Source organism: Limanda limanda, chromosome 17 (genome assembly GCF_963576545.1).
Source record: "Limanda limanda chromosome 17, fLimLim1.1, whole genome shotgun sequence".
NCBI classification, from domain to species: domain Eukaryota; kingdom Metazoa; phylum Chordata; class Actinopteri; order Pleuronectiformes; family Pleuronectidae; genus Limanda; species Limanda limanda.
The window spans coordinates 23,252,892-23,276,686 of record NC_083652.1 but is presented as its reverse complement, the minus strand read 5'-3'; the positions used below and the strand labels follow the sequence as shown (position 1 = coordinate 23,276,686).

At 41.2% G+C, this 23,795-nt stretch overlaps 3 protein-coding genes across 6 annotated transcripts in view; 1 reads left to right on the top strand and 2 right to left on the bottom strand.

Moving 5' to 3' along the window:
* The window catches only part of pbx4 (pre-B-cell leukemia transcription factor 4), a 31,122-nt gene extending 21,140 nt beyond the window's left edge, over positions 1 to 9,982 (top strand). For 2 of the 3 annotated variants that reach the window (XM_061090144.1, XM_061090143.1), the window contains 5 exons: positions 648 to 838; positions 1,732 to 1,867; positions 2,726 to 2,882; positions 5,755 to 5,841; positions 8,796 to 8,865. In XM_061090144.1, the coding sequence (XP_060946127.1) occupies positions 648 to 838; positions 1,732 to 1,867; positions 2,726 to 2,882; positions 5,755 to 5,798 (528 nt within the window). In that variant the 3' untranslated portion in view covers positions 5,799 to 5,841; positions 8,796 to 8,865. Of the gene's footprint in view, positions 1 to 647; positions 839 to 1,731; positions 1,868 to 2,725; positions 2,883 to 4,366; positions 4,471 to 5,754; positions 5,842 to 8,795 lie in introns of all 3 variants that reach the window. The other variant, XM_061090145.1, reaches the window with a different exon arrangement.
* Positions 9,983 to 12,368: 2,386 nt separating this feature from the next.
* On the bottom strand, positions 12,369 to 17,032 carry lpar2a (lysophosphatidic acid receptor 2a). The gene is made up of 4 exons (XM_061090146.1): positions 16,961 to 17,032; positions 14,764 to 15,510; positions 14,025 to 14,290; positions 12,369 to 12,620 (listed from the first exon to the last, which is right to left on the bottom strand). Exons 2-4 carry the CDS (start codon positions 15,500 to 15,502, stop codon positions 12,522 to 12,524), a joined length of 1,104 nt encoding a protein of 367 aa, XP_060946129.1. The 5' UTR covers positions 15,503 to 15,510; positions 16,961 to 17,032; the 3' UTR covers positions 12,369 to 12,521.
* Positions 17,033 to 20,861: 3,829 nt separating this feature from the next.
* The window catches only part of brd4 (bromodomain containing 4), a 31,285-nt gene continuing 28,351 nt past the window's right edge, over positions 20,862 to 23,795 (bottom strand). For both annotated transcript variants that reach the window (XM_061089399.1, XM_061089398.1), the window contains exon 20: positions 20,862 to 23,280. In XM_061089399.1, coding sequence (XP_060945382.1) covers positions 23,212 to 23,280 — 69 coding nt within the window. In that variant the 3' untranslated portion in view covers positions 20,862 to 23,211. The remainder of the gene's footprint in view (positions 23,281 to 23,795) is intronic.

Here is a 23,795-nt window from a genome sequence, read left to right as displayed (position 1 = left end):
TGTACCTGGGTTCACTAGTGTGGTCACATGCATTCAGTGCTAAGCAAAAGGAAATGTATAGAGTACAGAATGAACTGTTGCTCTGTTAGAATTTGGCCAATTGAGCAGCACTACAAGGCTGATTACCTCTGTTTCCACGTTTTAATGTATTTTAATTTATATTATCAGCTGCTGTGGTGTGAAATAAAAACCTGAGCTGGGGTTGTTAAACACATGTCTCAGGAAATTGAACTGCCTGGAGAAAGATGTTCGCTCCATGGTAAAGAATGAAAGTCAGATTTGACACAAAAAAACATTTTTCGACAACTATTCTACAAGAATAGAAAAACCACTTGGTTTTTGGTATTTGGCAGACCCTCCCTTCCCTGGTGTCTCACTGATTTAAAACCTGTTTGAGAGGCAGAGCTACAGACTGTATTTCATGCTTCAAAGGCCACTATTGTCTCACAAATCATGTTTTCTAATATTAGCCTGTTTTTTGGGAAAAAGGCAAGTTATCAACAGAGCGGTTAGAAATCCAAGGCCCTACATGTCATCATCACATGTCAGGGCAGTGGATGGAATCTGTGGTCAGACGATCTTCTCACAATAACATTCAACTCCTCTCTCTCTCCCTCTCTCTGTGTCTCTCTCTTTCCTCGGTCCAGGCCTGCAGTGAGTTCACCAACCATGTAATGAACCTGCTGAGAGAGCAGTCTCGCACACGGCCCATCTCTCCCAAGGAGATTGAGCGCATGGTGGCCATCATCCACCGCAAGTTCAGCTCCATTCAGATGCAGCTGAAGCAGAGCACCTGCGAGGCCGTCATGATCCTGCGCTCACGTTTCCTAGACGCCAGGTCGGTCCACGTGTCTCGCTGTGTTTTCTCTTTTCTGTGTTTGTGCTGAAAGAGAAATCCTCATGAGAACCAAGGCCTGTTCTTAATGAGGCGAATTATTATAATAATTATAATAATAATAATCCTGGTTATGGTGTGAATTAAGGTTAGGTTTTGTTAAGGTGAGTTGGTAATGGTTAAGCAGAGGTTTAGGGTTTTGTTTACTAGGGACGGGAATCGGCAGGGAGCTCCCGATACGATACTATCACGATACTTAGGTGGCGATACGATATGTATTGCGATTCTGTAAGTATTGCGATTCGATATTACGATTTCCTGGGATTTCTTTTGGTTATTTTTTGTTTTTTAAATACTGGACCATGGAAAATGTTGAATCATTCCATCAAATACAACACAGTCAAATTCACTTAGATCTTTACCAGTTTTAATTCAGATATTAACATTAACTTAATGACTGCCGGGCAGCCAATAGAGAAAGTAAATAAAAATGTGCCCTATTATTGTATAGCCCCTGTCAACTGCACACAAACTGACAGATTAAGAAATGTATGCCACTTAGGCTACTTTTAAACAATAAATAAAAGGTAAATTAAATAGAATGAATCGTATCGTAACTGAATCGATTTTTCCCCCCATCCCTATTGTTTAGGCTATCCACTATTCCAACCTTAACTAGAACATCAGAGATGTTGTTCTGCCTCATTAAGGACTGGGATGGATCTCAGTCAATGCAATGTCCTCACAAGGATAGCTGCGCAAAATGTGTGCGTGTGTATGTTAAATGGCTGGTTATTTTCTTGAGGGCTGAAGCGATCCAAGCGCGTTGACTTTGTTGTGACATGTACATTCCGAGCATTTGGGTCATTATCTCTCCTCTCTCTCTGTGTGTTCAGACGTAAGAGGCGCAACTTCAACAAGCAAGCCACAGAGGTGCTGAACGAGTATTTCTACTCCCACCTGTCTAACCCTTACCCCAGTGAGGAAGCCAAGGAGGAGCTGGCCAAAAAGTGTGCGATCACTGTGTCTCAGGTGAGTTGCTAACAATGCTTATTGTCCGGGACAATAAAAACACATTTTAGCTGTTTTTGTGCTGTTTTGTCGAAATTATCACTTTATGTTTACAGCAGTTTTAACATCATTTTAGCCGAGTGAGCTGAAACAATGAGGCTCCAATAGTTAAATGACGAAACTCGAATATCCAGGGTTCGTACAGTCATGGAAAACCTGGGAAAGTCATGGAATTCTAAAATGTGTTTTTCCAGGCCTGGAAGAGTCATGGAAAAAAATAATCTCCCAAAAGTTTTGGAAAAGTCATGGAAATTTGTTATATTCATATTTTGATGTCGTTAATTTTAGGGATGGGCATAATTAATAGACAATCGACTAATTGATCATTAAGAATTTCGTAAATGACATTTTTTCATCGATGAAAACTATTGCATGTTCACTATGTGGCAGGAGGTCGGAATATCCGAGTTGCCCTGATTAATTTACAGATTAATTTACACCTGTAAATTAATCATTTTCGATTAATGATTAATCAAAAATCGATCGTGAATTCTCCCGACGATCGATTAAGACAATTTAATCGAATGCCCATCCCTAGTTCATTTATGCTGAGTTTTAAATAATTCATATGCTTTTAAAGAAATACTCTCGAAATATAAGCAGGTATACTTGGGTTTGTGTCATTTAAGGTATACTGTCTGCCTTGGAATTCTCATTGTTAGTTTGAAAACTACATTTTGTCACTTTTTCGCGTATACACCGAGATTTCACAAAATGTTCGGTCATGGAAATTTGGTTTAAAGTTATTGAAAAGTCATGGAAATCCATTGGTCAAAATGTGTATGAACCCTGCATATCTGACGTCCATCTGTCCTTCAGGTTTCTAACTGGTTTGGCAACAAGAGAATACGCTACAAGAAGAACATCGGTAAGTTCCAGGAGGAGGCAAACCTCTACGCAGTTAAAACGGCGGTGGATGCTGCCAATGTGTCGGCGCAGGCTAGCCAGGCTAACTCCCCAGCAACGCCCAACTCAGGTACTTACTGCTCCATCTCATCCTTTCAAAAGCTCGGCCACTTCTCATTAACAAGTTCAGCTCCTTTACATCCTGACCACAGAATCATTGGCTGACTCATCAAAAAGCAAAACCCACACTGCACAACAAATGATCCTTTTTTATTTAGTATGAAATATTATGTCTGATATACCTGTATACAATCAGAAAGTTACAGCTTCATTTGCCCATTTTTTGATTGGTTACTTACTCACTAAGCACTTTATTAGGAACACCATACTAATAATGGGTAACCACTTCTCTGTAAATGTAGAGCTTTTCAGGATTTTCTTTCATAACTACATTCAAAAGGGAAGAGTCCCTTTTTTAAATGTGAAACTCTGAAAAGTTGTTGCTCCTTTGGTTTGTGCAGTGGGGTTTTTGCATGTCTGTCTAACATTTGCATTCATCTTATGCTTGGCTTTAGATGTTAGCCGCTTTTCTAACGTTCAAAGAATAACTAGATGATCAGATGAAGGCCCCGACCTAATGTAAACCTCAAGTACTGTGTCCATCTTTCATGTTTTCTTTCTGAAAGTCATCCCACTGTACATTTATTTGCTTGTTTGTTGCTTTTGTTGTGTGAGAAACTTGGATCTTTGCATATATTAAGTACATTTCAAATAATTATATAACACACAGCTTGTGGTAATAGTATAATAACCCGGACTCACAGAGGAAGCTGAATGTTGATTATTCAGATGTTTTTATTTTATTATTTTTTCGTTTTCAAAATACATGTTAACTTTGGACAGCAGAGTTGTGGAAAACCAAACTTACACTCACAGTTTGTCATTTTCCGATGCAAGTGCTTTCTCATTTAAAAACGGTAACAAAAGACAGAGGTTGGTGATTTCCTGACGTAGCCTGGGATCATGGGAGTTGTCTCCACCTCTTTTGACACCGTCAGCTTTTCTCCCAGTCAGGATTCCTTCAGTGTAATCATTCAGGAGGTTTTCTTTCCCATGAGCCTAATTATCTGCAGAGATCTCCACCTCCAAAACAAACAGACCTGGTGATTTCAATCCAGTCAAAACTCTGAATGAAGCAGTGTTTAACCTTTTATACATCCTGTGAAATGTCTCCTGTCCTCCACTCCTGCCAGACTGCCCTGCTCCGTACTGGAACACCACCAACTCTAAGGAACTGTAAATGTGCTCCTGACATTCACTTCTCCCAATACTTTTCTAAAGCCCAGGCCAGAGTTTGCCCAGAGTGGCGGCTCAGCCAAAGAAGCCAAACTTACATTTTAATAAAAATGTTGTAGTGGTAAAATGTGTGTTTGCAAGTGTGTGGCTTAGAGTCCATGCTGAAGACAATTTAAAATACACTGGCTGAGAACAGTGACCCTCACATTGACGATGGTTATAAAAATGTTGTGCTACCAGTCACATCGACTTGTGGTGACCTTTTGATCCCATGGCACTGTGCTGCGGCTGATTGGATATTGGGTATATTGCCAACAGGGTCACCAGGGTCATACAGTTTGTCTCACGCAGGCGACGCCTACCTCAGTCTGCGTTCACTCAACGGGGAGGGTCTCAACATCGCCCCCTCTCTACAGTCGCAGGTACGCACTGAGGGACAGCTGCAGAGTTGACCTCAATGCCGTTAACCCAGCCACCCAGAATCCTTGGATACCCCCACCCCCCACCCCCCCGCGTAGCTCCTTTCGACCTCGACCTCTCCCCAGATCCCATCCTGACTTTACCTTTGACCCCATTGATCCCTTCCCCAACACAAGCACACACCAACGACCCTTCTGTAGTCTGCACACTGAGCCCTGAAGAGCTTATGGTTTCACTTGAGAGGAATAAAGTAGAAATCTTACATTTCCCTTTGTACTTCCATTACAATCCTTACCAATATGTATAATTTAATAGAGCACCGAGTCGGCTAGATTACAGAAACCCTAGACAAGGTTCTGGGCATCAGGACTTTGCTCAGTTCTCATAGCTCTGTGAGGAAATCAGGACTGGGGATTGAACCAGCGGACCCTGTGGTCAATGATCCGGTTCTGAACCTTCAGGACCTCATGCACCTCCAACCATCCAACAGCCTCCCTGCCCTCCTGAACATTCCTCAATCCCATATCCTTAAATATCCACCCTCTCACCCGTGTAGACCGAGATATTCCAAACCTTCCTTGTGGTCGTTATCCTGACTTATAGAGTTTTGTTCTGGAAGAATCCACAGATTTCTGCTGCTAAACACTTTTTAATCTAGAAGTTGATTCATTTAAATAAGTACCAGCTTTTTGGCTTGAGCTATAGTCTTCCATTCATTTCAAACATGTGGTGTAATGGAGTCGTTTATTTGATGGGTTTAACGTTGAGCTACACTGACTAAATGGTGGAGTATTCAAGCTGGAGAATGATCATAACTAATAGACTGGTGATGATGCAGTAGAGGTTTGTGGATGCTGTCACAGCCCGTGGATGTCTAGTTAAAGGTTCAGTGTGTAGGATCTAGTGACATCTAGTGGTGGAGCTGCATGTTGCAGCTGAATACTCCTCACCCTCCTCTTCCAAGCATGAAGGAGAACCTGTGGTAGCCTTCAGTTGTCATAAAAACTCAAAAGGTGTTTAGTTTTTCCAGTTTAGGCCACTGTATGACCTGTAAATATACAGTTTTTAAATATAAAGCGCCCATTCTAGGATAAAGACAACAATTTTTATTAAACACACTAGTGAAAACATTAATAGTATTATTTTATATTCAATTTCTGCCAATAGATCCCTTTCACCTAAATCTTACACACTGGACTTTAAAAAAAACAGCTTTTTAGATTTTAGTCGTCCTGGTGTTGTGTTGACGTTTGTGTTGAAATGTGTGTGTGTTTTGTCTCTGACAGGTGGATACCCTGCACCGTGCTACACACCTGACGGGCGGCTATGAGGAGCTGTCGGGTAGTGGCCTCTACACCCCCCATCACCTGGATGTGAGTCCCTCTTGTGGTGCAGCTGATGGATCACAAGTATCTGTCGTACACACTCAAAAATAAATAGCTAATAAGATTTGCAGATCAAAAAGCATGTAGACCATAAACTGGATATATAAAGATAGACTACATGAGAGCCCTCTGGTGGCCGGCCGCAGTATAGGTCACCAACCCCGCCTCCTTCATGTTAGTGGATGGGACATGGGCCAAAATAAAAACTCAAAGTTCACACCAAATATATTAAATTTTTTTGGGTAAGTTTTGTTTTATTTATTTGATTCTATATGGTTGTGGTGGGACCTTATGATTGACAGCTGAGACTGACTCTTGATTGGTCAAGCCCATGTGTCGGCAGGACCTCGACCCCCCCCGGCTCCTTCCCCTGATTGCTGTTGTTACTCTGGCTCCAAATATGGTCAGCGCTTATGTCTGGGATATTTTTGGCTTCATGCCTGGATAGAGACAGACAGGAAGTGGATTTACAGTCCACAATGTAGAATTGCTTTTTAAAATCTGGATACATTTGGTTGTAAGGTTAAGATAGAATAAAAATTTGATAAAAACGCTTAAATTGTTTTGTACAAAACACAGCAAAATTGTGAAAGCTTTAGTGCATAAAAGTTAAAAAGAACATATTGCAAATTATACATTTAACATACAGTTAAAAACAACCCATATATGGATAAATATATAGTGTAAAGAAGATCTGCACGTTGAAACAACAGTTACAATCTAGATGTTTCCGAAAACGTACTATCTTTGAAACCGTCAAACGAACGCTCACAGGGAAATAAGTTCTGTGGGTTTAACATCAGGGATTTATTACTCCGGGCTCATTATGGTCTGTTTGACACGAGCCAGGTCTCGCTCTGACGTCATGGCGACAGTTCCCTCCAGATCCAAGGCGGCTGCAGGTTTGTTGGAGCCAGACTGAACAACGTCGGAGCCTGATGGGAAACCAGGGATCTCTCTGACCTTAGAGCTGATTGGTTCAGATGTTGCATCAAAACATCTGAACACTTTCATATTTTGCGTAATTGGAGAATTCGCTTTTATTAGTCAAAGAGGCTTGTTTTACACAGTCTGACATGAAGGTAATATGAGGACTGATGTTGAGCATTGACAGTATAAATAGGACAAATTAAAAAGAGCGTGTCTTGTTTTTCTGCTCATGTGTATTTTGACCGTTGACGCATGTTTTGAATTTCTTCAAAGTTCAATTTGCACAGAGACAGACCAGCAATTAAGTGATAAGCCAATTTAAACAGGAGGTTAAATCATAAAACGCTGTCCTGATGATCACGGATCGTCTGTACAGTGTTTTTAAAATCCACCCTGTCATACTGAAGACTGTTATCAAAACAACAATTATGGAAGACTCAACACAAGAGGAATAGTTTGGTGTCATTACATTTTATTACATTAGGGTCAAATCCAATAGAAAGTGTTTGTGTGTGGAGGCTGTGAAAACTGTCTCCTCTCGTACGAGTTCAGTGAATCTGAGATGATATGATCATGTAGAATTTATGAAGTCATCCGTAAATATTCACTTAATTTGTTTCTCTTTTTCATGAGAAATAACAAAAAGAACTGATAAGAATCAGTATCGGTGAGAGTTGTCGTCCCCTTGTTCTATCGGAGGAGTAACTGAAGATGTTTGGGACAAGAACATGTTTAGTTCTGCTCAAGCAAGTTCTGTCAATGTTGTGTATCAATTTTTTTAACGCGAGTTAAAGCAGAGCTGCAGCTTCAGTATCTGTTCTCTCCAGTCTGACCTGCTCTCGCTTTTTGTTTTAATATTTCGCCAACTAAAATATATATTTTTAAGCTATTGTAGCGTCCCACAGGACACGGAACTTCTTCGTGGTTTAGTAGCTTTTATTATCCTCTTCACGAACATGTGCACTTCTCGCTCTTACTCCGTCACTCACACACATCAACAACACTTCACTTCCTCATTGATCCCCGAACAACCCCATCCTATTGGTCCGAACAGTCACATGTTCCACCCAGACCCCTTCACTGACCCTCAGACATCAGAACGCTCCTTCAACACAGTGTTTTAATGAACATACGTCAAAACCAAACATAAACCCAGTCTGTGACACTATTAGGCTGCAGCTATATGTTTTTATTTATTTCAAAATAGGGTACTTCTTATTTCATACATTTTCCACAAATAAGGGGAGGACTCAAATAGCCCTTCAAAGTTCTTTGTTTCATTTATTTCAAAGTAGGCCGACACGTGCCTGTGTATTTTGTTTGTTTGTTATTTTGTTGCTTGTCTGTTTGAGTAGATATATAGTAAATGTTATAATCGTTTGACAGCACTAGTATGACAGGGTTCGTACGGTCATGGAAAACCTGGAAAAGTCATGGAATTTTAAAATGTGTTTTTCCAGGCCTGGAAAAGTCATGGAAAAAAATAATCTTCCAAAAGTTTTGGAAAAGTCATGGAAATTTGTTATATTCATATTTTCATGTTCATTTTAGGGATAGTTCATTTCTTTCTAGTTCATTTACGCTGAGTTTTAAATAATTAAGATGCTTTTAAAGAAATACGCTCAAAATATAAGCAGGCATACTTGGTTTTGTGTCATTTAAGGTTTACTGTATGCCTCGGAATTCTCATTGTTAGTTTGAATACTACATTTTGTCACTTTTTGTGTATACACCGAGATTTCACAAAATGTTCGGTCATGGAAATTTGGTTTAAAGTTATTGAAAAGTCATGTAAAAGTCATGGAAATCCATTGATCAAAATGTGTATGAACCCTGGTATGAATATATTCTAACATTTTGAATGTGAAGTTTCACTTTATTTAATGGTTTTCAGACCGAACGCTGAGGTTATATTTTACATTTCAGGCACAACATGTATCTGACTTTAATCCCTGAGTTCATATTGAACTTTGTGTTTATTCTCAACACTTTGTGTGTCTGTGTGTTTTCAGGCTAACAGCTGGCAGGACACCACCACCCCCCCCTCGGTCACCTCCCCTCCCGGTCCTCCTGGCAGCGTCCACTCCGACACCTCCAACTGATCCGGTGGCTCCTCCCTCTGCCGTCACCTCACTCCCACCGTGGTCCGCTCTGCCCCCCCCCCCACTGCTCTTCAACACTCCCTCGTCTCTCAAGTAAACAAACAGTCTCTCACCGGCCTGTTTTTTTTGCATTTCATAAACACGCACTGTGCTGGAACACAGGACAGCCGACCCGCCGTCGGGGTTCACGGCTCCACTCCAGCGCTCCGACACTCCGTGACTCCGCCCCCGCTCGAGGCACGGAGCTCCAAACATCTCCGCCATCACAGACTTTTTGAAAAAAACCACTGACCCAGCCGTGTAGATGATCATGATGTCTGTACATAATGTGTATGTGCACGTTAGCTCCACACAGGACTCACACAGCTCGTCCACGTGACCTCTGACCTCTGCACTCCATTCCTTTGCTTTGGGAAACTGTGTGTGATTGCCTGTATCTCTTGAAGCCTTGGCGTTTGCAGCCGACCCGTGGATACAGTGGATCACCAGGGGGCGCTGCTCACCTGGCTCGTACCAAAGTGCTGCCTCAGCAGTCGTCAACACATCGGTTCCTCCGGGATCGACCTCCGCCGACACCAGACGCCACCGCCGCATCTCCCCGGGTTCCTCCTAGGTTGATATTTCATTCTGTTGGAGATTTCAAAGTGAATCACGGATCCACGTGCAGAAGGTGCATGCAAAACCCCCCCCCTCATCCATACCACACACACACAGCAACACAACTTTTCAGTCGTTTTCATAGTGAGCTGACATTAATAAAAAAAAAAAAGAAGTGTCAAGCACAAACGTTAGCATCCTTGTTCTGGGCGTGTCTACCTGAAGAGAGGTAGTGAAGGGATCACTGTTCTCAACCAGGCAGGACAGGGGATGAGAGGATGAGAGGATGAGAGAGGAGAAGAACTCTGGTGGAGTGGATGTAACTAATAGCCCTTTTTGTTGCTAACCAATAGAGGGCAGAGTTGGTAGACGGCTTGTAGACTTTACTTCTTGCTTTCTGTCCACTAGTTATTTTGATTGTAGGCTATTTTCTAATGCTGTTTCACCAAGAATGCACCAGCCACCACCAAAAATGAGCTCAATAAAGCATCAGGACGACGTGAGGCGGGGGGGGCCGGGGGGTGGGGGGGGTGGAGGAGAGGTTGTGGGGCATCGATGTGTTATTGGGACAAACGTGACATGACTTTAGAAACGTGACTGTCTTCCATGCATGTAGGACTTCTAGGCGTGATATTATTGTTTTCATTTAACCTTCCGAGTTTTTAGCTTCCTTTTTATTAACGAAAAAAAAAACCTAAAAAATAAAAGGGTATAATTATTACAGTCAGACCAAAAAGGAAAAAGTGCATCATGTATTGCTATGATGTGTGTGTCTCTGTGTGGGCGTGTGTACAGTGGATGTTTTAAGTCAAACTTGGCTGGTGCCCTCTGACCTTCGTGAGCATTAATAGAGACTGGGTGCTTCCACCAGCCAATGACACAAGCAGGTGGGGGGGGCTGGGCTGAGATCTCCTCCCCCCCCTCCCCATCTCGGAAACATTTTAACGCTCCTGAGCCCGAGGCAACACGCTACAACCTTCTGTTGTACCAAAAACCAAAAATACCACGTTCAGCAATGTAATAATGCGACTCCGCCTCCCGCTCTGCAGCTGGTGCACAGCCAGGAGGGGGGAGGGGCTTATATTTGTATCTGTGTCTCTCTGTGTGGTGTTGTCATGCCTCAAGTTGATTTGATTTCTCTTTTTTGTGGGAGGGGGAGGGGTTTGTTGTGGGGCTTCTTCATGGGAAGGATGGGTGGAGCCAGAGAAAAAACTGTCATATCACACCTGTAATTTGATTGTGAGCATCGAGAGCATCTTCTCCCCCTTTACCCATCTTTGATTCTCCTCCGGTAAAACCACACCCCTTTTGTTTTTAAGTTCTGTGGCCGATTGGGGCAAGGGCTTCTTCTTCTTCTTCTCTGTCTCTCCTCCGTTGCCAAAAGAAAAGAGGCGGCACCGGGTGCAGTCGAGCTCCGGTTTGACCACGAACCTGCAGCGTCTTTTTTGGGGATTTTCATTCTTTTGGAAACTATTTTATACATTTAAATGTCATGTGAATAACAAAGCATTTTGATAGTAAGGTGAAGCCTTATGAATATTTAAGTGTCAGTCGAGACTTTGTTGAACCATATGTTACAGAACAAAACTTGAGCTTCTAAGCTGGTCACATGTGATAACCCCACCTTTTAATTACCTGTTTTTGTTACTCATCGCAGTTCATACGACTGTATCTTACAAATTATCACCGCACCAAATTGTCATGCCCCCCCCCTCCCCCTCCTTTTTCTACCTGTTGTAATGGATGTCACTGTACAGTTTGTGTAATGTTTCCGTATATATTTTCTTTTTCTTTCTTTTATAAACTTCGATGTTCGGTTGAGACGCCAGTTTTTACTTTTGGCCTTTTGTGTCACGGATTCACGATAACTCTGTATCAACTTTGAATATTATTTAGGTCTTTTGTTACATAACCGAGTGGCAATGTTTAAGGTTTAGAGATGAAACGTCTGGTGCTGTGGAAAGATTCTCCAATGCATTGAGTTTTGGACACGTTTCATATGACTCCACCCACGTTGTCCACACGTCCTCAGTTTTACAGACACTTCCTCCAATAGTTGCCATTTTTTTAAGCGTAATTATTTTTAAAAAGCTGCTAAAAAAATTTGATGAAATCAGTTTGTGTTGATACCAGACGCTGATAAATTTAGGCTTTACCTGCAGCAGCTTAACACAAAAGGAGCAGATGTTTGTGTTGTGTAAAGTTGATTCGATTAATTAGAACTAAACGGCAGCTTATATTTTGATGTTAAATTCTTGTTCTACGCTGAAACAGGAGGAAAAGGTTCCACGTTGTAAATGCATAATCTGCATTTTGCTCCTGTGACTCGGCTTGAAAAGAAACTCCAAACACCCGAGGGTTCATTCTGTGATCCTGCACTTAACAGCTGCACATCGGAAATACCAAACTTAATTTCTCTTTCTAGTGTCTGGATTCTGCAAGTGACTAAATGACTTCCACAGCATCAGACGTCTGAACTCTGAACCTTTATGATTTCTTTGTTTTTATTAGTATATTTGTATCTCCCTTCTTTCCCTTGTATTTACCCCTCTCTCTACCTCTGTCTTTCCATTTCTCTTGTATATAACCCCCACTGTTTTCAGACCTGTGAGTCTGTATGAACTCCTTTTATACCTCAACTTTAGAATTGTTCTAGAAAGAGTAAAACAAAAGGAAGAATATGACAAATTGTAGTGTTCTTATTAGAAAATTAATAAAATGATTTAGTGTGATTTTTCTTTCCCCCCCCAGTATTTGATTTCTAATTCTAGGAGTGTTTCATTTTATAATTTGTCACAAATGCTCTTGTGATAGTCAAATGTAATAAAAGGAGAGATGGCACCATCTGATGATGTGAACGTGTCAATCGTCCTGAGAAATGATAAATCCTTTTAAATGATCTTTATATACAGATAGTTAAGTCCATTTACACATGCAAACACACTCGAGGTAGTTTGTCAGGATCAACATTTTTACACACTGTGTCCCGGTGAGGCGACAGTAAAATCAGGTTGTTTCTTAAATGCAGGCGTACAGCCATCATACCCCCCCCATCGTCCAACTGTCTTCTTTATTGTTGGCGTCTCGGTCCAAACACAAAGTCGGGTCATCGGATTTCTGGACACAGGTGAGAGGTTCCTGGGGACACAACATTATTTTCTTAGTGCACAGGAAAACCAAGACAAAGAACCGGGACCAACTTCATCAAATTAACGTTTAACCAGAATGTCAGTAGAGAGAAAACCTCCAGGGTCCAACTGCTCCTGTGTGAAAACATGTTCAAATTCACTGGATATGGATTTTTATTTGCACCAAATAATGTCAATAACGTACAAACACTTTGATACCAAGCTACCAAATAAGTCTGAATTATTCATATCAAGATTCACACACCTTTGCCAAGATTGTTATGTTTTCATTTGTTTGTTAATGAGCTAGACTACACACAAAGTGCTCAACAGAAGGAGAGGGAAGGGAAGAAAATACTGAGAGTTGGTTTTGATTTGGATCATAGAGCAGATCCAGCTTTTTTAATTTGATGATTTCACATGAATCTTGGTTGAAAATCTGACATGTTTGTGGAACAACAAGTAAAACTCTTGTGAATTTAAATGCAGCTTCACAAGGGGACTGTCAGGCCTTGTGGAAGTATGTGCTCCACTGAGGGACATTCTAGTTTTCTCGTGATGTTCAAGAAAGACAAGACTAGTGTCAGAAACTTGGACTCTGGGCAGAAAAGGTCTCTGGTTCGTCTCTGGTTCGACTCCACGGAGAAACAACAAAAAGACGAACCTGGATTAATCTGTCCAAAAATCCAAGAGGATTCTCCCTACCCTGTCTAGTGCCCCTGAGCAAGGCACCTTACTCCCCCAACATCTGCTCCCCGGGCGCCGTACATGGCTGCTCACTGCTCTGTGTGTCCTGCACCAGATGGGTTCAAAGCAGAGGTTACATTTCCCTCCTTGCAGGAGTGTGCTTGTGCATGTCTGTGCATGTGTTTGGGACAAATAAATGTATCTTAATCTTAATCTTAATCTTAAATTCCTGGATCCGCTCCTCGATACAGACTCACACCACCAATGAATGGGTTCTCCCCCTTGACCTATTCCACGACCTTCTACTGAGTTTCATGCTAATCCCCCCCTGCAGTTGTCGAGTAACGTCACTTTCAGTCTCAGATCGCAGAGGAAAGCGGAATCAGAACAAATATTCAGCTCTGACAGAATCAAACAAAGAAGAGTCGTCCTGGTTCCTCGTGCACCAGAGTTTTGTTTCCTCCCGTCCTGATGTGTTAGATTAGAAATCGGCATGTGCACTTGAGCGGTAAAACAAAAACCTGCATGAGTCACTGAGGCAGAATGTGACGAGACCTGAGGCAACAGGAGTTTGTTGTGAGCAATGTTCAGAATCTGAGGCTTGTCCTGTTTATCTAAAAACCACAGGTAGTGTTTGAAGAGAAAAAAGCCGGTTTCAAAAGGTCACATGTTGCACATCCTGGTCAATAAACCTTCTAGTCTGAACTCTAACTGGAACAACAGGTACCTCTGGAAGTGGAGAGTCGATCTCCACAGGAAGAGGATCCCTCCGCTGGCCGCCTCCTCCTCTCCAGCACAGGCAGCACAGGATCCTCCTGAACGTCCGGCGCATCTCCTGGTCCCGGAGCGAGTAGATGACCGGGTTCACCAGAGAGTTGCACTCGGCGATCACCAGACAGAACTTCTCGTAGTCGTTGGCGTGGCTGTCTTTACCCAGGAGCCCGTCCAGGAGCAGGGTCACGAGGCCGGGGGTCCAGCAGATCACGAAGGCGCCTGCAGAGAAACAGCAATGACCTCAAACCTTCCACCCGATCGGCCGGAGGTGCGGCTAGAACATCATCCGCCTGTGATTACTCATCACCGTGGTTAACTGGCTCAAGGACATGAGTCACCTGATACATGAGAAAACATGATTTCATCTCTGATCTTTCGTCAAATTCCTGATGAGCTCTGAAGTTATGACACCCGCAGTTCTGAAGAAACACAAAAGGCTAAAGCTGTGGAACTGGTTTGTGGCTCCAGCCGCTCATCCACTAACCTCAAAACACAAAGTATTATCAATTCTCTTCAGTGGAGAGATGAATACCGCCATTAAACATGACTTCATCAATATATGTACGAGAGATACGTGTTTCTTGTTTGGAGTGAAACTAAAATCTGAGACTTGTGCAGAACTGGCCGCACATCAAGAGAAAGCTGCGCCCTGTGTCTCGACGTGTTTCCAGAGTCGGGGCTGAAGGTCTCACCCAGAACCATGGAGATGGTTTTCATCAGGTTGAAAACGGTCTGGCCGTGCTCCGAGCTGTGCTGAGACACGTACAGGCTCTGGTATCGCACGTAGACGAAGATGCGGGTGTACATGGCCACCATGATGGAGAACGTGAGCAGGTTCAGAGCCGCCCAGAAGACCAGGAAGCGGCGGCTGTAGAGCGGCGCCACGGTGGAGCAGTCGTCCAGGCGGCACTCGCAGTTCCACAGCGTGGAGGGCACCAGGCCCATGGCGATGCCCACGGCCCAGATGCAGACGGTCAGCAGCACCACCCGCCGCTTGCTCATCTTGCTGTGCAGCTGCATGGTGAGGATGGTCTGGTGGCGCTCCACGGCCACGGCCAGCAGGTTGGCCACGGAGGCCGTGAGGCTGATGTCGATCAGGGCGCCGCGGATGTACCACTGCTCCTTGGTGAGCGTGCTGGTCCAGGGGCCCGTGTTCAGCATCAGGTTGGCGTAGGCGACGCCGGCAAACAGGTCCGCCGCCGCCATGTTGCCCAGGAGGTAGTAGATGGGGAAGTGGAAGCGGCGGTTCATGAAGATGGCCACCATCACCATGAGGTTGGCCAGCACCACGATGAAGCACACCGTCAGGCCCAGGCCGATGACCACGTAGTCCCGGGTCGTCCACGCCACGCTGATCTTCTTACCCACCAGGTTGTAGAAGAAGGTGACGTTGTGGTTGTAGAAGCAGGTGTCGGACGAGCTGCTCTCCATGGCCGCGGCTGCAGAATCACAACGTTCATCAAAGAGCTGCAGCAACAGTCAATGTTTAATATGGTTTTTATAATAGACGGATTTTCACAATGCAGGAGATTCAGATTCAGCCACATCACTCAGATTGCTCTCCTGTGCATGTTGTATTTATGTCGTTTTTATGTTTCTATGTTCATTGTTTGCACCAATAACCAGAGCAAATTCCTTGTATGTGTGAACGTACTTGGCAATAAAATACTTCTGATTCTGATTCTGATTCTGATTCTGATGCTGCTACAAACTGGAAACACTGAAGAACAACAGAAGACGTCTTCAGAACTAAAGACCTGACCTGACATTTTCGACTGTAACTGCTAGTTGACTCTGCCATAGTATTTTATTGACGAATTGTTTTATACCTTGTATTACTGTGTATATATATATGCATATTTATTTCATTCCTATTTATTCAATGTATTATCTTTTAATGTATCAACTTTTTTATTGTACCCTCGGCACCATTGAAAATGAGGGTCTTATCCCTCAATGTGTCTTCCGAGGCTTAAATAAATATTCAATCAAAACATTTTGGATTGTGACCTGACAATATTATAATATTATACTGAAGCAAAACAGGGAAATAACTCATGAAGTGGAAACATTAAAAAGACTTTATTAGTGTGGCAAAGATCTGAAAATGCACCTGATGAAAACCAGTGTGATGCAGGTGCATTTTTAAAATGTTATCTATAGAAGTATCGGTATATGCATATATAATTTATAGAGGTACATATTTACGGGGGTGTAGGTTTATTTTGTTGAGATTTATTTCCTTTTTTGCATCAAAACAAAACCTACAACCTCTGTCCCAATAAGCACCTTGTTTTAAAAATGAATGTATTTCCAAACAAATGCCTCCTCTTTTTTTTTGTGCCTTTTTAATTTTTAACTCAATTTGGTATTTTTGTAATAATCCTCAATGACAGACAGAAAGTAGCTACGGCTTCTAGTGTCTGAAAAACAGATACAGCAGACTTAGTGGTTGCCAGAATGTAGAGATATAGATACAGATATAGATATAGATACAGATACAGATATAGATACAGATATAGATACAGATATAGATATAGATAAAACTAGGCTATGCACGCATGTGACGTGTGTGTGTGAAAGTCGGGATTACCACAGTTTGACAGTAAGACACGAAAGCAAATAAAGTTTGAAATGTTTTTTCTATAAAAGAGTCAGAAGAAGAGACTAAATGTGATGTCATCAAAATGCGTGTTTAGTCCAGATAACAGTGATTCAGGAGTTTGTTGTGTTTTAAATTAACTTTCCAACCTGAGAAGCTGCGATCAACACACTTGTTATTTTATTCCTGATTGTAACATGTAACTCAAACAGGTCAAGAGAGACAAATGGAGATTTTCATCTGGACTTTATGCATAAAGGAAATTAAAGATATTAAACCAAACTTACTGTGTGTGCGTCAGAGTCTCCTCCATCCAGACATGAAGCTCCTCGCTGCCTCACATGAGACGGAAGGTGTCTCTGGTGGTACTGGTGCAGGTGGTGGTGGTGCAGGTGCTGGTGCAGGTGGTGGTGGTGGTGGTGGTGGTGCTGGTGCAGGTGCTGGTGGTGCTGGTGCAGCTTCAGGTGATACTGAATCATTCTCACTCGGATCAGCTGCACCCGTCAGACAGGACTGATGGTGCCTTCACGTACAACCTGGAATGTGGGGGAAAAAAACACACTGGGTTTATTCCAGGCTCACAGGTCTCATCAAGTTTTTTCAAACGGACTATTGCTCAAGTGTTTTTTGTTTTTTTTTAATTACCATGAGTCACTCAGTGTTCCCACTTAGCGAAATTGGTTTGGCCCAGATTTGGCCCACTCCTGTTTACCAGTTGGGCCACAAGTAAACCAGAGTAATACTGCACATCAACCCACAGGGGGCCTGAACTTGTTTTGTGCTATTTGGGCCATAATCCCCATTTCCCTCCCTGGTCACTTTAGAATCAGAATCAGAAAGTATTTATTGCCAAGTAGGTATAAACCTACCTGGAATTTGCTTTGGTTATTGGTGCATACAATGAACATAGAAACATAAAAACAAAATAAATACACCACACATAAGAATAACAATAGTAATAATAAAAAAAACAATATATATTTACTCACTATTTACTTCTTATTTACTCACTCTAATGTTTATACTTTAGGTTCACATCCAGATTACACTTTGCCTGGAGCGTCGCACAAAATGCTGAAGTTGGTTCTCTGGGTTTTGGGCCACGTTTTGCTACAAGCGCTTACAAGTGGGGCCACATCAGGCTGCCATTCATTTTGTGAGGGCCAGAAGTGCTGCACCATTGCCGGAAGTGGCCCCACATCCACCTGCTATCTGTTAACGGTAACTCTGGACATTATAATCTGAGAAAATTTGAACATTTCATCAATCTCTGTGGTCAAATCAGCCGACACAGAAATTCTACTGCGCGCATGTACTGACACTTACGGTAAACTCACCCAAACCGCCCAGAGAGGGGACGGCAACGGAGTACTGGAAGTTAGAGGAAGAACACATGTGGGCCTACGTCCGGTTTTCAAAATAAACTGTTGACATGGAGCCTATACAAAATGCATAATTGAAAAATAATGGATTCAATTCACAAGAAGTATATATTGTCTTACCTGTGTCATTTTAATGAATAGAATTTTGACAGCATCAATTATGAGATTTTACAAAATAAAAATCACAAATTTTTAGCTTCAAGTAGGTAATTTCTGGATACTTCAAAGTACTGTAAAAGAAAAACAATAAGTTCAGAGTGAGACTGATAGCCTGTGTTCAGGACCTCTCTGACTACCTACATCCTGAATATCAAACATTTTTACTGTACAGATTTGGAAATTTTTCAAAGTAAAGTCCAACATGTGTACAATCAAATCGGTTAATTTCTGGATAATTTAAAGTTCTATAAAAACACTTTGCTCAATAAGTTCAGAGTGAGACTGATAGCCTGTGTTCAGGACCTCTCTGACTACCAGCATACTGAAGATCAAACATTTTTACTTTAAAGATTAAGAGATTTTTCAAAGTAAAGTCCAACATTTTCACTAAGGAATATATAATTTCTGGATATTTCAAAGTACTGTAAAAACACTTTTACAGTACTTACAGTCTCTCTCTGGAATTATTGATCAAAGTTTTTTTTACAGTACTTTGAAGTATCCAGAAATTAGCTACTTGAAGCTAAAAATGTGTGACTTTTATTTTGTAAAATCTCTACATTGATAAAGTCAAAATGCTATTCATAAAAATGACACGTGAGACTATATATAGTTCTTGTGAATATAATCCAATCAATTTCCTTTTCAATTATGCATTTTGTATATGCTCCATGTCAACAGTTTATTTTGAAAGAACGCTTTGGATGCGTTTACCATAAATGTCAGTATATGCGGGCAGTAGAATTTCTGTTTCGGCTGGCCTGACCGCAGTCTTCTTGAGTCGGTTAATAAACATCAGATTCCGCAGCAGAGAATGTACTTCTCGATCTTGGAAGCAAAATCCTGAATGCATCATGATCTGCTTTCTTAAGAAAATGCTTTTCTTGTTTGTTTTTTTTACCAGTTTTTATTTTTTAAATCACTTTTTTTGTGTAAGCTGCATTTGGGTGATTAAACCAAAATGTCGGAGCTACAACGGAAGTAAACACTGAAATGCTAATGAGCTCTGATGCTTAAACTGCAGAAATAAGACCTTTTTTTCGAATCACTGGGAAATGGAACAGACATAGTTTAATTAGTGTTAATTAGTAGAAGCACCTTAAAGCAGCACAACGTTAAAACCTAAACTTTTAACCATATTTTCAGTGCCATAAATTAGATGAGACTGATATTTATTGCTATTTAAAGTGTTTTCAGTCACTGCGTCATTTTAAATGTTACAACTGTAAGTGTCAAATAACCTTATAGAAACATAATCAGCGGAAGTGGTATGTTGGTATTTCCTGGTTGTTATTTTGAAAGTGCCGGAAGTGCTGGTTCAGTCTAGATCGCTTGAATATTTGAGGAATCGGGGTTCTTCACTGTCCCCACAGACTAAAGGGAGAACTGCAACCCTGTTAAAATGGTTCCCCAAATAACAAGAACTGCAGAATCAACATAGACAACACCATCACATCTGTAAATTATATCAAACCAAACTAATATTAGGTGTTATTACCGGAATTCAAATATTGTTTCATTTGTTTTCTTAAATCAAAATATTAATTTCAGTTATTTGCTGAGCCTCAGCAGTGTGTCACTTCGTACTGTTGACATAAGCAGGCGTCTAAGTGTGACAACTATAGAACAGAATTAAGATTTTCTGCAGTTTTGCCCTGATTGCTTGACTTTGGTCGGTTTGAAATTGTGAAATCTACAAAAACTGAAAAGTGTACGTGTCAAAACTGTTGTACAACTCCTCTCCCTCTGTCAGAGCCACCATCACAGAACTGCACTAAATATACCTGTCTCCTTGCACTGTGGACCTGTACAACACTCCGCTCCATATACACTTACTTCACATCATATGTGATATGTGTTCATATAAACCATAGTGATATTATATATAATTTTATACAATAATATTGTCTTTTGCACACTCTGTCTACATATTCTTACACTCATAGTATATTATATTATCTATTGTATAGTCAAATACTTATATTTATACCTCTACTCTATATCATATATTATATCATACTCTCTGTATATTCTTTGTATATATAAGTCTATATACACATATTTATACATGTGTACATATTATTATATTTACTATTATTATTATATAAACTGTTGTTGCTGCCATTATTACTATATGCTGCTATTATATTGGTATAATAACTATCATATATAAATATATATTATGTTATATTATATACTATATATACTGTACTATTTTTATATACTGTCTAACAATAACATTACCATCATATCATCAGTACTATTACCATCATCTTGCCACTGCACCTTATCTACCTATTTATCTTGTGTTTCTGTTTTTATTCTTTCTACCTCAATATTTTTATTTAATTCTATTGTATTGTATTTTATTGTATTCAAATATACCGGCTGCTATGACGACTTAATTTCTCTTCGGGGATGAATAAAGAAATCTATCTATCTATCTATCTATCTATCTAAATGGCTCTGGTTATTACAGTTCTTATTAAAATGTAGGTGCTCCGTTTCTTCCAGGTAAAGCTTTCCTTTCATGTCGAAGGATGTAAAAAGAGCTGCTCCCTTAAGAATCTGCTAGTAGAGAATCCCAGAGCTCGTCAGTGACCTTGCAGATCCACCAGAGGCATCGAATCAAAACAGAGACAAACAGTTTTTCGTTTATTTTTTATTTTCTATAAAAGAAATGAGTTTATTCAATGATCATAACAGACTTATAACAGATCAGGAACCTCGATAGACCAGTCACATACCAAACGATAATCGAGGAAAAGGTTTGAACAAAACCCCCCCCCCAAACAGAACACATGTAACACAAAATAAAATACCTGAATAAAGCAAACTCTGGGCTGAGCTGCGGGTCAGCACATTCTCGGTAGAACTCATGGCACATTATGTCCAACAGTTACTGTGAAAAGAAACAAAAAGGCTAAACAGGAATGAATTTTTTTTTTGTTTTTTTTACCCTTTCAAAACCAGTCTAATAATAAAAATTATATATTCATATATGGTGGACTTCATGGAAATTAAAAAAGGTGACTTAAGCACAAAAACAAAATTCTCCTGAAGTACTGTTCATCTGTTTCTCCTCCTCCGTCTCCTCCTCCTCCTCAATAGAATGCTTATCTACATTGCGGAACATACCTCCTTGTACCACACACTTAAAAAAAATTAATAACAATAACACACAGTCACGCAATCGTCCAAATTTACACAGTCACACTCACAGACCAGACTCACACGCTAAGTGTGGCAATGCTGAAACATCTCTATCTAAAATCTGCTGATTGAACAAAAGGAGAAAGTAGTTGTCAGGTGTGTACACTCCAGCTAAAACTAAATTTAAAACCCGAATATTGACACCGGGTAAAATATAAAATGCTGTCTTTTCCTTTTTTTTATGTCATTTTATTTTTTTTTACACAAACTCTTTCAAAAATCTCCCTCCCCGGTCAAATATTACACCACCCAATTCCGGACTCGCCCCCTTTCTAGACCCCCTCGAAGTGTAATATAAGCCAACGAGAATTGCAATACAATACAGGCACTGGAGAAAAACACCATGAGAGACGAGTGGAGAGGACGAGATGCGTTTCAGACTTCCACTCATCCGCGACTCCAGACGACAACTCCAAGAACAGAATCAGAACTCACATCCACTATTATCGAACAAGAACAAATATAGAAATCAAAACTGTTTTTTTTCAGCGTTTTCAGATTTGTGACTTTTGTAATCGTTTTTGTCTTTTTATTTGTGTGTCGTCGACACTGTGCCCGTGGTGACGTAACCAGGAGCTCTCTCTCATCCCTTCAACTATTCTTTCCTAACCTGATTCACAGCTACAGAAAGGTGGCGAGTGTTTGTTTTTATTCCCGATTGTTCCCTTCCTCCCTCGAACGCTTGTTGACATGTGATCCAAAACCCGCGGGGGGGGGGCTCCTCGACTCCTCACGTGACTGCTGCGAACGAGCCGATGATATGAACATTTCCAACTTCATGTCTAAAAGTGTAATACAAATAACGGTGCAACACTCGTAGTTAAATTAGATTTCAACTAAAACTCGGAAAACAACCGGACCTTTCTACTCTTCTGCTAACCAGTTTCCTGTTGCGGCTTTAAATAAGAAATACAAGGCAGGTTAAAAACTTCAAAATGATTCTGTGTCTGATAAAATCCTCACTGGATCTATGATTGATGCATATACGCAGGGGTTTTTATCCCCCGCCCACTACCGAGCGTGTTTTAGGACAAGTAATAGAGAATAAAAGAGAATGGGTTGTTTGGCATAGACGTAAGTGGCGGAGTGTGTTGGTGTGAAGATTCAGAGAAGGGGAAAAAATAAAATAAACAGTTATTGTAGTATAAGAAAATACTTCTTTACAGTAGATACTACATGATGAAAAAGGTCTGCACTGCTCCTACTCCTGCTTTTAAATGTTATTGGTTTGTCCATGTGTGCAGGCCACAGGACATTATGGTCTGTTTAGGAAAGAGGTGTAAGGCAAAGTGTACCTTCTCCGCTGAGAAATATACAGGATTTACAGTATGGAAGTTGCCCCGCCCCCCCCTCGCTCCACTCCAACCATTCATGTGTTCACTTACAACAAACAAAACCGACCAGTCCTCTTCTTCACCTCCTCTGGCAGTTTCAAAACGCAGTCCGTCAGTACATTATCAGAGCATGTTCATAGTTACTGTCTCTTCTCTTGCGGTTATTGTTTGCAACCACGCACACTGTTAGAAGCAAGTGTGACAAAAGGCAACTGTGCCGACTAGGGGGGGGTGGGGGGTCCTTCCCTCGGAAGTTACATCCAGGACAATGAGACCGTCCCGGGCGGCTGTGAGCGTCCGTCACGTCTGCACACAGCCCGGCGTCCCTCTGGGGGGCGTGGTCAGCAAATCTCACTTTAGAGGAAGTGTCAATCATCCAAGGTTCTTTTACCAAAGGGAATCGTCATTTTTTTGTTTTTTTTTGCAGTTACGTTTCAGTTGCTCCTCTCCTCAAAACAGGTTCTCCTCAAAGATAGCCATTAAGTCACTTTGGAAATTCATGTCAATAGTCGCTGCCATCTGAGGAGACAAGAAACAGAAGCATTTCCTTTAGAGTCATAAAGTCTGAGAGCTTTAACCTTCATGTAAGTATGATAGTTATTAGTGGTGGGGGAAAAAAAAACGATTCTGTTCAGTATCGCGATATTTTGCGCCCGCGATTATATCGATACTGCAGCACAAAGTATTGCAATTTTTTTTTTTACAATTATATATGTAACAGCCCCTGGCTGGCAAAGCATGACGAGGAGAGTTTCAGAGTTTAAAAGATACCTAGTGTGTCTGAGGAAAGGATGTTCTCCACTGCAGGAGATATAGTAACGTTCCAGAGGAACTTTAACATCTGAGCAGGTTGACCAACTCCTTTTTCTGAACAAAAATGCCAATATTCCCAAATGAATTTAACATTCATCCAACTGGACTGGACTCTAGTAGAACACATTTGTTTATTTTTCTCAATTTGATTGAAGCTCTAGGTTACTCTTATTTATATGATTATTCTCAGGTATATGTTACTCTATTATGTCTGCTTGATG